The sequence below is a fragment of the Chiloscyllium punctatum genome, chromosome 4 (assembly GCF_047496795.1).
Source record: "Chiloscyllium punctatum isolate Juve2018m chromosome 4, sChiPun1.3, whole genome shotgun sequence".
In the NCBI taxonomy this organism is placed as follows: Eukaryota; Metazoa; Chordata; class Chondrichthyes; order Orectolobiformes; family Hemiscylliidae; genus Chiloscyllium; species Chiloscyllium punctatum.
The window spans coordinates 91,170,786-91,184,552 of NC_092742.1; the positions used below are offsets into that span (position 1 = coordinate 91,170,786).

The 13,767-nt window shown below is 48.4% G+C and overlaps 1 protein-coding gene across 3 annotated transcripts in view; it reads left to right on the forward strand.

Moving 5' to 3' along the window:
* Nucleotides 1-13,767, forward strand: part of mapkbp1 (mitogen-activated protein kinase binding protein 1) — a 229,896-nt gene that overhangs the window by 200,481 nt on the left and 15,648 nt on the right. For all 3 annotated transcript variants that reach the window (XM_072569283.1, XM_072569284.1, XM_072569285.1), the window contains 4 exons: nucleotides 473-643; nucleotides 3,167-3,290; nucleotides 10,632-10,824; nucleotides 12,792-13,065. In XM_072569283.1, coding sequence (XP_072425384.1) covers nucleotides 473-643; nucleotides 3,167-3,290; nucleotides 10,632-10,824; nucleotides 12,792-13,065 — 762 coding nt within the window. The remainder of the gene's footprint in view (nucleotides 1-472; nucleotides 644-3,166; nucleotides 3,291-10,631; nucleotides 10,825-12,791; nucleotides 13,066-13,767) is intronic.

Genomic DNA, 13,767 nt, shown 5'->3' on the forward strand with positions numbered 1-13,767 from the left:
TACCCCTCAGCCTCCGATGCTCCAGTGAAAAACTCACAGCCTATCCAGCCTCTCCTTATAACTCAAACCCTCCAGTCTTGGTCACATCCTAGTTAATCTTCTTACACCCTTTCCAGTTTAGTAATATCCTTCCTATAGCAGGGTGACCAGAATTGTACACAATAATCTTAAATGCGGCCTGACTGATGTTCTGTACAGCTGTAACATGACGTCCCAACTGCTGTACTCAGTGCTCTGAGCAATGAAGGTAAGCGAGCAAAATGCCTTATTCACCACCTTGTCTATCTACGACTCCACTATCAAGAAACTATGTACTTGCACCCCGAAGTCTCTCTGTTTGTCAACACTCTGCAGTGCCCTACCATTCACTGTGTAGGTTCTGCCTTGGTTTGTCTTACCAAGTACTAGGCTTTGGGGTGTAAATATGCCCTCGGGTGGTGGTGTGGGTCAGCACTTCCTGTTGCCGTTGCAGACTCGGAGTGTACAGAGCCGCTGAGTGTGGATGGAATCTCCTCGGACATGGAGGAAGAAGAGGAGGAGCTGAGCAGGAGCTTCCCACGTGACACCACGGTGCCGAGGACACCAGACCAGGAGCAATTCCTGAAGCAACATTTCGGGACCCTGGCCGATGAGAGTATTGGAGGTAAGGCCGTCTCCGCTGTCAGGAGCTGTTGTGAACGTTGTAGATTCCCAACGGATTGCCAGCTCCCACAGTGCCAGTGGAGGAACCCTGGCCGTTGGTGCCATCACCAACTTGTTTGCTGGTACCTCCCGGCATTTGGACTTCCTCTTGGGAAATGTTCCACTCTGCCATGTAGTGGTCTCTCACGCACAAAATGATTCCAAACCATGGCTGGGTTTTGTAAAATTCAATCCGACACAGGTGAGCTGTGGCTCTAGAATTCCAATTTCTGTTCCAAAATGCACTTGGATAGACAATTACATGCAGCCAAAGAACTCCTGTCTGTCTTCTGAGTATTACCAAGTGCCCAGTGCTATGATAGCATGTATGATCACTACCCCGATGGAGTATTTAGTAACATACAGCATTTGTTTTGACATGTTGGATAGGTATATGGAGGATAGTGGGTTAGTGTAGGTTAGGTGGGCTTTGATCGGCGCAACATCGAGGGCCGAAGGGCCTGTACTGCGCTGTATTCTTCTATGTTCTATGTTCTATGTTAGGTATTTTGAGTAATTTTTACCCCCATTGTATTTTTTGGCTGTAATCTATTCCCTTCTCTTCAGTGCTTTATTAGTCTCCAGTTACTAGTCATAGAGTCATATAGCATGATTCAACTCGTCCATGCTGACCAGATATCCTAAATTAATCCAATCCCTTTTGTCAGCATTTGTTCCATATCCCTCTAAACCCTTCCTATTCATATACCCATCCAAATGCCTTTTAAGTGTTGTAATTGTACCAGCCTGCACCAGTTCCTCTGGCAGCTCATTCCATAACGCACCACCCTCTGTATGAAAACTTTGCCCTTCAGGTCCCTTTTATATCTTTCCCCTCTCACCTTAAACCAGAACCTCTAGTTCTGGACTCCCCCATCCCAGGGAAAAAGACCTATTCACCCTATCCAGGCCCCTGCTGATTTTATAAACCTCTATAAGGTCACCCTTAAGCCTCTTTCGCTCCAGGGAAAACAGCCCCAGCCTCTCCTTATAGCACAATCCCTCCAGTCCCCACAACATCCTTTTGTGAACCCTCTCCAGCTTAACAATACCCTTCCTATAACATTTCATAGAATCCCTACAGTGTGGAAGCAGGCCCTTCAGCCCAACAAGTCCACACTGACCCTCTGAAGAGTAACCCACCCAGACCCATTCCCATATCCTATATTTTCCCCTGGCTAATGCACCTCACCTACACATCCCTGAACACTATGGGCAATTTAGCGTGGCCAAATTCACCTAATCTCCACATATTTGCATTGTGGGAGGAAACCCACGTAGACATGGGGAGAACAGTCACCCAAGGCTGGAATTGAACCCAGGTCCTTGGCACTGTGAGGCAGCTGTGCTAACGACTGGACCACTATGCTGCCCCATTTTCTGCATGTACATTGACAACTTCACCATCAGAGCCAGATCTATGTCCATCTTCCTCTGTCCAGCTACCGTGACACCGTGCACTTTGACCCTTGACTGTCCATTGAGGTTCATCAAAGTAAGGGTGACCCTGTGCTGATTTCTCCAACTCCAGTGACTGCGCCAATTACCATGAAAATCAACTGCCTGAAAATGGTGTACCAGCCTCCACCACTTCCTCTGGCAGCTCATTTCCCCACATCCACCACCCTCTCTATAAGGCCACCCCTCAGCCTCCCACACTCCAGGGAAAATAGCTCCAGTCTATTCAGCCTCTCCCTCTAGTTCAAGCCCGCCAATCCTTGTAAATCTTTTCTGAACCCTTTCACGTTTAACAACATCCTTCCTATAGCAGAGAGACCAGAATTGAACGCAGTATTCCAAAAGCGGCTTTACCAATGTCCTGTACAGCCACATCATGGCCTCCCAGCTCCAACTGACAGTGCACTAACCAACAAAGGCAAATGTACCAAACACCTTCTTCGCTACCCTGTCTACCTGTGACACCACCTTCAAGGACCTGTGAGTTTAATTTTTATTAGGACTAGTAATTTATTCCAGATTTGTCGTAGGCCATTCCAGAAGGCAGTTAAGATTCAATCATGCTGGAGTCACATTGTAGGCCACACAGCAAGTTTCCTTCTCTTTAAAGAACACGAGTTGGGTTTTATTTTTGTAATGACAGTTGATGATAGTCTCGTAGTCACCATCGAACTGAAGTAATTCCAGCTTTGATTGACTTTTTAAATTTCACCAGCTGCCATGGTGGGGTTTGAACTTGGGTCTTGAGCCTGGGTGAAGTGTTACCGCTTGGCCTCCATCTATCCTATGCCCCCTCACCCAGCTGTAGCGCAGAAAGCCAGGTGGTGATTGTTGAGGGACAAAATGTGTCCCTCTGGGTGGCTGGCAAGGGACACCGATAACAGCTCAGAAATAAAGGTCCTCTTTCCCACCCTAGAAGATTCTAGAATCTTCGCTGGCACTCGAACCTGCAGCAAGACTGCCTCGTTGCATTGAGCATCCTGGCCTTGGTTCTGCACTTTTAATAACGTATAAATTACCCCGACAGTGAAATCCGACCGCCGACTGGACCACCCGAAACCTTTGTTTGCAAAAGAGACTGAAGAGCTGCTGAACCCTCGGCTCAGTATTTCAGCAAGATTCCTGTCTCAGTCGCTGGCATCCAGCTTCAGGTCAGTCGAGGGAGGTCAACTCTGTGCTTCTCGAATATCATGTAAATTATTAGTCAAATCAAGTAGCTAATGGCAATCAGTTAAAGAAGCTTGTGACTCTATTAAACAAAAGGGCATATAAGCCTGTACTGCAGTCTGTGCCTGTGTAGCAGGGGATGTATTGCAGGCGTGTGTTGCTTATATTATAGGGGGAGTATGTGCCTGTGTTGCAGGGAGGGTGTGCCTGTGTTGTAGGGAGTGTGTTGCAGGGAGGGTGTGCCTGTGTTGCAGGGAGGGTGTGCCTGTGTTGCAGGGAGGGTGTGCCTGTGTTGTAGGGAGTGTGTTGCAGGGAGGGTGTGCCTGTGTTGCAGGGAGGGTGTGCCTGTGTTGCAGAGAGGGTGTGCCTGTGTTGCAGGGAGGGTGTGCCTGTGTTGCAGGGAGTGTGTTGCAGGGAGGGTGTGCCTGTGTTGCAGGGAAGTTGTGCCTGTGTTGCAGGGAGGGTGTGCCTGTGTTGTAGGGAGTGTGTGCCTGTGTTGCAGGGAGGGTGTGCCTGTGTTGCAGGGAGGGTGTGCCTGTGTTGCAGGGAGGGTGTGCCTGTGTTGCAGGGAGGGTGTGCCTGTGTTGCAGGGAGTGTGTTGCAGAGAGGGTGTGCCTGTGTTGCAGGGAGGGTGTGCCTGTGTTGCAGGGAGGGTGTGCCTGTGTTGCAGGGAGGGTGTGCCTGTGTTGTAGGGAGTGTGTTGCAGGGAGGGTGTGCCTGTGTTGCAGGGAAGTTGTGCCTGTGTTGCAGGGAGGGTGTGCCTGTGTTGCAGGGAGGGTGTGCCTGTGTTGCAGGGAGGGTGTGCCTGTGTTGCAGGGAGGGTGTGCCTGTGTTGCAGGGAGGGTGTGCCTGTGTTGCAGGGAGGGTGTGCCTGTGTTGCAGGGAGGGTGTGCCTGTGTTGCAGGGGGGTTGTGCCTGTGTTGCAGGGGGGTTGTGCCTGTGTTGCAGGGAGGGTGTGCCTGTGTTGCAGGGAGGGTGTGCCTGTGTTGCAGGGAGGGTGTGCCTGTGTTGCAGGGAGGGTGTGCCTGTGTTGTAGGGAGTGTGTTGCAGGGAGGGTGTGCCTGTGTTGCAGGGAGGGTGTGCCTGTGTTGCAGGGAGGGTGTGCCTGTGTTGTAGGGAGTGTGTGCCTGTGTTGCACGGAAGTTGTGCCTGTGTTGCAGGGAGGGTGTGCCTGCATTGTAGGGAGTGTGTGCCTGCATTGTAGGGAGTGTGTGCCTGTGTTGCAGGGAGGGTGTGCCTGTGTTGTAGGGAGTGTGTTGCAGGGAGGGTGTGCCTGTGTTGTAGGGAGGGTGTGCCTGTGTTGAAGGGAGGGTGTGCCTGTGTTGCAGGGAGGGTGTGCTTGTGTTGCAGGGAGGGTATGTCTGTGTTGCAGGGAGGGTGTGCCTGTGTTGTAGGGAGTGTGTTGCAGGGAGGGTGTGCCTGTGTTGTAGGGAGGGTGTGCCTGTGTTGCAGGGAGGGTGTGCCTGTGTTGCAGGGAGGGTGTGCTTGTGTTGCAGGGAGGGTGTGCCTGTGTTGCAGGGAGGGTGTGCCTGTGTTGCAGGGAGGTTGTGCCTGTGTTGCAGGGAGGTTGTGCCTGTGTTGCAGGGAGGGTGTGCCTGTGTTGCAGGGAGGGTGTGCCTGTATTGTAGGGAGTGTGTGCCTGTGTTGCAGGGAGGGTGTTCCTGTGTTGTAGGGAGTGTGGTGCAGGGAGGGTGTGCCTGTGTTGTAGGGAGTGTGTGCCTGTGTTGAAGGGAGGGTGTGCCTGTATTGTAGGGAGGGTATGCCTGTATTGTAGGGAGGGTATGCCTGTGTTGCAGGGATGGTGTGCCTGTGTTTCAGGGTGGATGTGCCTCTGTTGTAGGGAGGGTGTGCCTGTGTTGCAGGGAGGGTGTGCCTGTGTTGCAGGGAGGGTGTGCCTGTGTTGCAGGGAGGGTGTGCCTGTGTTGCAGGGAGGGTGTGCCTGTATTGCAGGGAGGATGTGCCTGTATTGCAGAGAGGGTGTGCCTGTGTTTCCGGGAGGGTGTGCCTGTGTTTCCGGGAGGGTGTGCCTGTGTTTCAGGGTGGATGTGCCTCTGTTGTAGGGAGTGTGTGCCTGTATTGTAGGGAGTGTGTGCCTGCATTACAAGGAGGGTGTGCCTGTGTTGCAGGGAGGGTGTGCCTGTGTTGCAGGGAGGGTGTGCCTGTGTTGCAGGGAGGATGTGCCTGTATTGCAGAGAGGGTGTGCCTGTGTTTCCGGGAGGGTGTGCCTGTGTTTCAAGGAGGTTGTGCCTGTATTGTAGGGAGGGTGTGCCTGTGTTGCAGGGAGGGTGTGCCTGTGTTGTAGGGAAGGTGTGCCTATGGTACAGGGTAAGTGTGCCTATTTTATAAAGTTGGTGCCTGTGTTACAAGGTGTGCGTGACTGTGTTATAGTGATGATGCCAGTGTTACAAGGAGGACCGTGCTTGTGTCATAAGGATTGTGATTGGAAAAAATCCTCATTGAGTGAGAATATTGCTGGGCGTGGTGAGCTTGACGAGTGGTTGGGAGAGAGCTGGCGCTGGGAGAGAGTGCAGGTTTGGAGAGGAGGTTATGAATTGAGAATCAATGCGAAACACTTCGAGTCGTTCTGGACCAATGCTGAATGTGTGCCACTGGAAAATCACAACAGGTCAGGCAGCATCCGAGGAGCAGGAGAATCGATGTTTCGGGCATAAGCCCTTCATCAGGAATGAGGCTTGTGGGTCAGGGCTGAGAGATAAATGGGAGAGGGTGGGTTTTGGGGAAGGTAGCTGGGAAAGTGAGAGGTGGATGAAGGTGGGGGGGAGGGGGTGCCGAGTTGGAGGCTAGGGACTGGGATAATGTTGGGGGAGGGGAAATGAGGAAGCTGTTGAAATCCACATTTATCCCGTGTGGTCCCAAGGTGAAATACGCGGCGTTCTTCCACCAGGTGTTGGGTGGTAACGGTTTGGCGGTGGAGGAGACCTAGGACCTGCATGTCCTTGACAGAGTGGGAGGAGGAGTTGAAGTGTTCAGCCACGGGGCAGTGGGGTTGGTGGGTGTGGGTGTCCCCGAGATGTTCATTGAAATGATCCGCAAGAAGGCGTCCTGTCCCCCCAATGTAGAGGAGACCACATCGGGTGCAATGGATGCAATAGATGACATTGTTCGAGGTACAGGTAAATTTCTGACGGATGTGGAAGGATCCCTTGGGGCCTTGGACAGAGGTGAGGGGAGTGGTGTGGGCACAGGTTTTGCACTTCCTGCGGTGGCAGGGAAAGATGCCAGGAGTGGGGTGTAGGCTGGTGGGGGGTGTGGACCTGACGAGGGAGTCGTGGAGGGAATGGTCTTTCCGGAACACTGATAGGGGTGGGGAGGGAAATATATCTCTGGTGGTGGGGTCCGTTTGGAGGTGGCAGAAGTGGCTGAGGATGATGCGTTGTATGCGGAGGTTGGTTGCGTTGGGAAGGGTGGGGTTCAAGGGCGGTGGTGCATGAAGTGGAGGAGATGGGCTGGAGGGCACTGTCAACCACGTGGGAAGGGATAAAAAAATTTTTTAAAAAATACAGGGTACCCTGTTCAGGTCCAAACTGGGTTGGCCTGAATATGGTCCATGTGGGATCAGACAGTTCCATAGGCAGGCACTGAGGAAGGAGATGTGGCTGTGGTAGCGAGCCTGTTTTAGGACATGGCTGAAGAGATTCAGCCACTTCAACTCCCCTTTATTCCCCTCCCCCCAACATTATCCTCGTCCCAAGGTTCCAACCCAGCACTGCCCTCCGGACCTATCCATCACTGACTCCTCTAACCTATCACCTTTCCCCCTCGCCTTCATCCACCTATCGCTTTCTCGGCTACCTTCACCCACACCCCACTCCCTCCCATTTATTTCTCAGCCCTCACCCAAGAGCCTCATTCCTGATGAAGGGCTTCTGTCCGAAACATCGATTCTCCTGCTCCTTGGATGCTGCCTGACCTAATGTGCTTTTCCAGCACCACACTCTCAACTATGATCTAGAGCATCTGCAGTCCTCACTTTCTCCTAATGTTGAATGGCCTCCTTCTGTGCTAACTCTGACACAACAAACAGTTGACATGGAAAAGGAGAGACTGATGATAAGATAAACCATCAGTTAAAAGCTTGTCTGTAGCTCTGAACTGAAAATACTCAGGTACAATCCAGACTACAATCACTGATCCAGGCCAAAGTTATTCCCACGATTCCATTTGTTTACAGAAGTATTTTCCTGAAAGTTTCCACTAAAATGCATTTCTCTCATTCTTTCACTCTTTGTCTTGCGGTCTCTCTGTTTCTGCCCTCACCCCTATGCTCTCTCTCTCACACACACACACACACACACATTCTCTCTCGCACACTGTCTCTCTGTCTCTGTCTCACACACTGTCCCTCACATTCTCTCTCCTCTCTCTCGCATTCTCTTTTCTCTCTCTCTCTCTCTTTCTCTCTCTCTCTCACTCACATTCTTCTCTCTCTTGGATTCTCTCTCTCTTATATTCTCTATCTGTGTCCTGCACTTGCATTCACTCTGTCTTTGTCCCTCTCTCTCTCTCTCTCTCTCTCTGTCTCTCTCTCCTGCCTCGCATTTTCTCTCTCTTGCACTCTCGCTTCTGTGAATAATGTTATCTTCAAGTCAGAAACCCACATTATTGAATCATAAGCCCTTGAGTCTGTTCCACCATTTAATAAGATCATGGTCAATCTGTGGCCTAACTTCATTTATCTGCCTTTGGATCATACCCCTTAATATCTTTGCTTAACAAAAATTGATCTACCGCAAATTTAAAATTAATAATTGATCCAGCATCCACAGCTGTTTGTGGTTGGAAGTTCCAATACTCTACCACCTTTTGTGTAGAGAAGTGCTTGCTAACATGTCTCCTGAAGGATCTGGCCCTAATTGTCAGTCTGTACTGTTCTAGCCTGCCGTTTCCTGTTAATGTATTGAAGACTTCAATCTGGTCACAATCCATGTTTGAGAATGGTAGATTTATATCGAAAAGAAAGGGGTAAAGGTGTGTGTGTGTGTGTGTGTCTGTGTGTGTATGTGTGAGTGTGAGTGCGTGTCACTGTGTGTGTGTATGAGTGAGTGTGTGTGTCACTGTGTGAGTGTGAGTGTGTGTGTGTGTGTGTGTGTAAAAGAGCGAGTGTGTCTCTGGCCCCACCCATTGTGATAAACCCTTTGGCAGGTCTCAGTTTCAGCTGAACACAGGCAGAAGGAAGTTTCCAGTTTACCTTAACAGATTGACCACTTCATTTCATCCTAGTGCTGAAACTATTTAGCGAAAGTCACGCTGTTATCAGAGTACAAGGTCTCAAAACATTTGCCGAAAATGGGCTTCCTGCCAATATCCTACTTGATAACAAAGAAGTGAAAAGCAGGAGTAGGCCATTCAGCCCTTCAGGTCTAATCTGCTGTTCAATATGATCATGGCTGATTCTCAGTCTTAATGCTATATTCCCATCTTTTCCACATCCTTTTTGGTGTATCAAGTATCAATCTCGTCCCCTGACCATACTGAATGACCTGACCTCCTTAGCCTTCTGTAGTAGATGGGTTCACTACTCTTTGAAGTGTTTCCTCATCTCAGTCCTTTGCATCACACTTCATATCCAGATATCTGTGGCCCTTGATTCCCCCAAACGGGGAAATCATCCTCCCGGCATCTAGTTTGTTCAGTCCTGTTAGAATTTTATATATTACAAGCAGATCCCCTCTTATCCTTCTAAACTTCATCGAATACAGGTCGAGTCAAATCAATCTCTTCCCCCTCGGACAGTATTGTGGTATCAGCCTCATGAACCTGCAATGTGCTGCCTCTATACCAATATATCCTTTCTTAGGCAGGAATACCAAAACTGCACACAATACTCCAGGTGTGGTCTCACCAAGGCCCTATATAACTGCACTAAAACATTCCTATTTCTGAACTCAAAACTTTTTACAATGAAGGCTGGTATTGCCATGTACTCTCCCAATTGCTTGCTGCACCAACTTGTTTACTTCTATGGAGTGCTGTAAAAGGACACTGGGATCTTTTTGTACATCCACACTGGCCAATTTATCACCATTTAAATAATACATTTCTGTTTTTCGCACTGAAGCCTCACCTTTATCTACATCATCTGTGATGTGGTCGTGTCCCCAAACTCAACTTGCCTCGGCCACCCTGTTATCATTGGAGGTGTTGCATTTGGTTCCCTTAACCAAGTCATTGGTGTTTGTTGGGAAAAGCTGGGGCCCAAACATTGATTCCTGTGGTACACCATTGGTCACCCAGAAAGAGACCAATTTTTTTAAATTCATGGAATGAGGATGTCCCTGGCTAAACCAGCATTTATTGCCCATCCCTAATTGCTGAGAGGGAAGTTAAGAGTCAACCACATTGCTGTGGACCTGGAGTCACATGTAGGCCAGGATGACACAGGTGAGGATGACACTTTGCTTCCCTAAAGAACATTAGTGAGCCAGATGGGGTTTTGGGACAATTGACAATGGATTCATGGTCATCATTTGACTCTTATTATACTCAAATTCCACCATCTGCCAAAGCAGGATTCGAACTCAGTCCCCAGGATATCACTTGGGTCACTGGATTAACAGTCACCAGGACATCATCTTCCCCGTATCCCCACTATTTGTTTCCGGTTTGTCAAGCAGTTCTCAATACATGCCAATATATTAATCCCAATTCTATTTCCTTTTATTTTGTCCACTAGCCTCTTACTGTCAGGTATCAAAAGCCTTCTTGAACTGCATCCACACATTCTCCCTTATCTATTCTACTAGCCATGTCCTCAAAAATAAACTCCAGTAAAGGTTAGTTAAGCAAGATTTCCCTTTCATGAACTCATGCTGATTTTGTCTATTCCCATTAAATGCTTTCCAAATGTTCTGTTTACACTTCTTTTAGAATGGATTTTCCCCACTACTAATACTAGGCTAGCCAGTCTGTAATTCTGTTCTGTCCTCTCCCTCCCCTTTTAAATAGTGAGGTTACGTTTACCACCCTCCAATCTGCAAAGCCTGATCCAGCATCTTTAGAATTTGGAAAGTTGACCAATGAATTCAGTATTTCGAGGGTACTTTGGTACTTTGGGGTGTAGATTATCAGCCTTTAATCCCATTAGTTTCCCCAACACCATTTGTCTTAGGAGAAAGTGAGGACTGCAGATGCTGGAGATCAGTACTGAAAATGTGTTGCTGGAAAAGCGCAGCAGGTCAGGCAGCATCCAAGGAGCAGGAGAATCGACGTTTTGGGCGTAAGCCCTTCTTCAGGATTCCAGCAACACATTTTCAACCATTTTGTTTTACCATAGTGTTGGTATTCAAACTGTTGACTGTTTGCAGGAACTCTCCTGATATTAGTTCCAAGGCCGTCCCGCAGAGTGAGCCCAGATCCAACCACGTTACATTCCCCGGCTCAAACTTAGGACAACAAGGAGGAGAGGTCTTCAAAGTGAAGACTGAAGACAAGAGAGAACTTCAGAAGCAAGAAGATTTGAAAAATGACAGGAATGATGATCAGAAACCAGCAGATGATGTAAGGCCTGCTTCATTTTGAATTTCCCCAATGTTTTTTGTTCATACATATTATGGCGGCACGGTGGCTCAGTGGTTAGCACTGCTGCCTCACAGCACCAAGGACCCAGGTTTGATTCCAGTCTCAGGCTGTGTGGAGTTTGCACATTCTCCCTGTGTCTGTGTGGGTTTCCTTCGGGTGCTCCAGTTTCCTCCCACAATCCAAAGGTGTGCAGGTCAGGTGAACTGGCCGTGCTAAATTGCCCATAGTGTTCAGGAATGTGTAGGTTAGATGCATTAGTCAGAGGTAAATACAGGGTAGGGGAATGGGTCTGGGTGGGTTACTCTTCTGAGAGTTGGTTTGGACTTGTTGGGCCGAAGAGTCTGTTTCCACACTGTAGGGATTCTATGATTATAGTTTCCCAGATGTACATCAATTCTGCTCTGGAGACAAGGACTTAGAGAAGGTGCAGAGGAATTCACTTGAATGGTGTCAGGACTGAAGGTCATTAGTTATTCTGAGAGACTGAAAGCGCAGGGATTGTTTGGCTTCAAGAAGAGAGGGTTAAAAGCAGATTTGAGCCTGGCGTGGAAAAGTCTGAAGGCGTACTTGGGGTAACTGCTTCCTGGGATTTATGGTGATTGGCCAAGTTGACATGAGGAAACATTAACCTGCAAATAGCAAGTTTTGATTTGGAATGCATTTCCTGGAAGTGTGGCAGAAGCAGTTTCAACAGTAGCAACTTGCAAAAGGAAATTGGATCAATTCTTGAAGGGGAAAGTTTAGTAGCTCATGGGGAGAGAGCAGGAGAGTGGGACAGATTGGTTAACTTCTTCATAGAGGCAGCAAGGGAAAGGAGTGACCCCCTTCTGTGTTCTGTGTCTTTGACTCAAAGTGTGTCTTTGTTCTCAGCCATGTTGGATTAATCTCTGATGAGGGGAATTGTTCACAGAAGAAAACACTTCAGTTAGAGTCATAGAGATGTACAGCATGGAAACAGACCCTTTAATCCGACTTGTCCAGATGTCCAACATTAATCTGGTCCCATTTGCCAGCATTTGGCCCAAATCCCTCCAAAACCTTCCTATTCATGGACCCATTCAGATGCCTTTTAAATATTGCAATTGTACCAGTCTCCACCACATCCTCTGGCAGCTCATTCCATACATGTACCATTCTCTGCATGAAAAAGTTGCCCCTTAGGTCCCTTTCATATCTTTCCCCTCTCACCCTAAACCAATGCCGTCTGGTTTTGGACTCCCCCACCCAAAGGAAAAAGACCTTGTCTATTTATCCTATCCATGCCCCTCATGATTTTATAAACCTCTATGAGGTCACCCCCTCAGCCTCCGAAGCTCCAGGGAAAACAGCCCCAGACTATTCAGCCTCTCCCTATAGCTCAAACTCTCCAACCCTGGCAACATCCTTGTGAATCTTTACCTCAACCTTTCAAGCTTCACAACATCTTTCCTATAACAGAGAGACCAGAATTGAATGCAGTATTCCAAAAGAGGATGAAAATGATGTGTTTACAGATCAGTGCCTCCAGGCAGAGATGCCTACTGCGGGTCCTACCCCTTCCAGTAGTGAGTTATAGACCACCCACAGTGTGATAAAAGAGGGGGATATTGGTGAGTCAATCTAGTGTAGGTATTGTCAGCAAAGTCACCTTTACTGGAGGCACTGGCAGTGTTGGTCCAGTGGTGATGTTGGGTCTGAGATACATCCATGGAAACACTGATGATGCAATTCTTCATGATAGATATTGAGCTACTGCTTTTGGAGGTATTAGTAACAAGTATCATAGTGGAGCTGGATTTCTACACTGAGACCTTACTGACTAGCCTCTCTGACTGGAGGTACGAAAGTGGACCAGCCTAATGGCAGTTTTCAAATAGGTTCAAATAATGGGGCAGCGTGCCAGACTTGCCCTTTACCTGAAACTAGTTCCTTATGGAATTAATTTATTCCACTGCGTTTTTCTGCAGCTCGCACCAAACTTCAGTTCAGCGTTGAATTCCGTCCCCGGGAGAACTCCGGTGAAAGCCCCATTTCGCACAGAGTCCGGTGCTGTTCCTGACAAGTCGGTATCTGTCCGGGCGATGTACAGCCAGAGGAAGCGGAACCTGGCTCTGGAAACCCGGAAGGTGTTCATTGGGGGATCAGTGAAGGTGCAGTCGGTGTCTGCACACCCAAGTCCAGCCGTGTCACCGAGTGCGACCATGAGAAAATCCCAATCTGTCCATGACCTCATTCATGAAGGTAAGGAGCTGGGAGGCAGTAGGACATCTTTACCTCAAGGGAATTCTGACCAGAGAAAAACATATAACTGGCATTTATACAGTGCCTTTCACAACCTCAGAGCATTTGAACTGTTTTGGATTGTTTTTTCTTGATTTGAGCCCTCAAAAGTTAGAACACCTGCAAAGAAAAACTCTTTGATGTCAACTACCTGAAGAAAAATCGAGCTATGACCAAAGTGTGAAAGGGACAAAAAAGCTATTTACAATTTCTGTTCTCAACATGTTAGCTAATGAAAAGGAATCTAATCCTATAAATCCAGGAGCGTGGTGTTGAAGATATGCTGTAATGAGTTGACCAAGGTTTGAAGTCTCAGTTATAGGAACAGAAAGTGCTGGAGAAGCTCAGTAGATCTCACAGCATCAGAGGAGAGAGAAACAGTTCACGTTCTGACGTCAATATCACTGCTTTGGAGTCTGAAAAAGAGCCACATTGAACTGAAAATGTGAATGAAGTAACTCCACAAAGACTGGTATCCATCACCAAGTCACCCTTTATTTACATGTAGATAATATATGACACTGACCCTGCCAGCTCAGAGCCTGCTCTCAGAGTGAACAGAACCCCTGCCTCTCATGTTTGTGTGTGTCAGCCAGGGCTCCCTAATTAGACCAGGTTAACAGCCCCAATCAGGGAACTCATATTCTATGACATCCACCTACT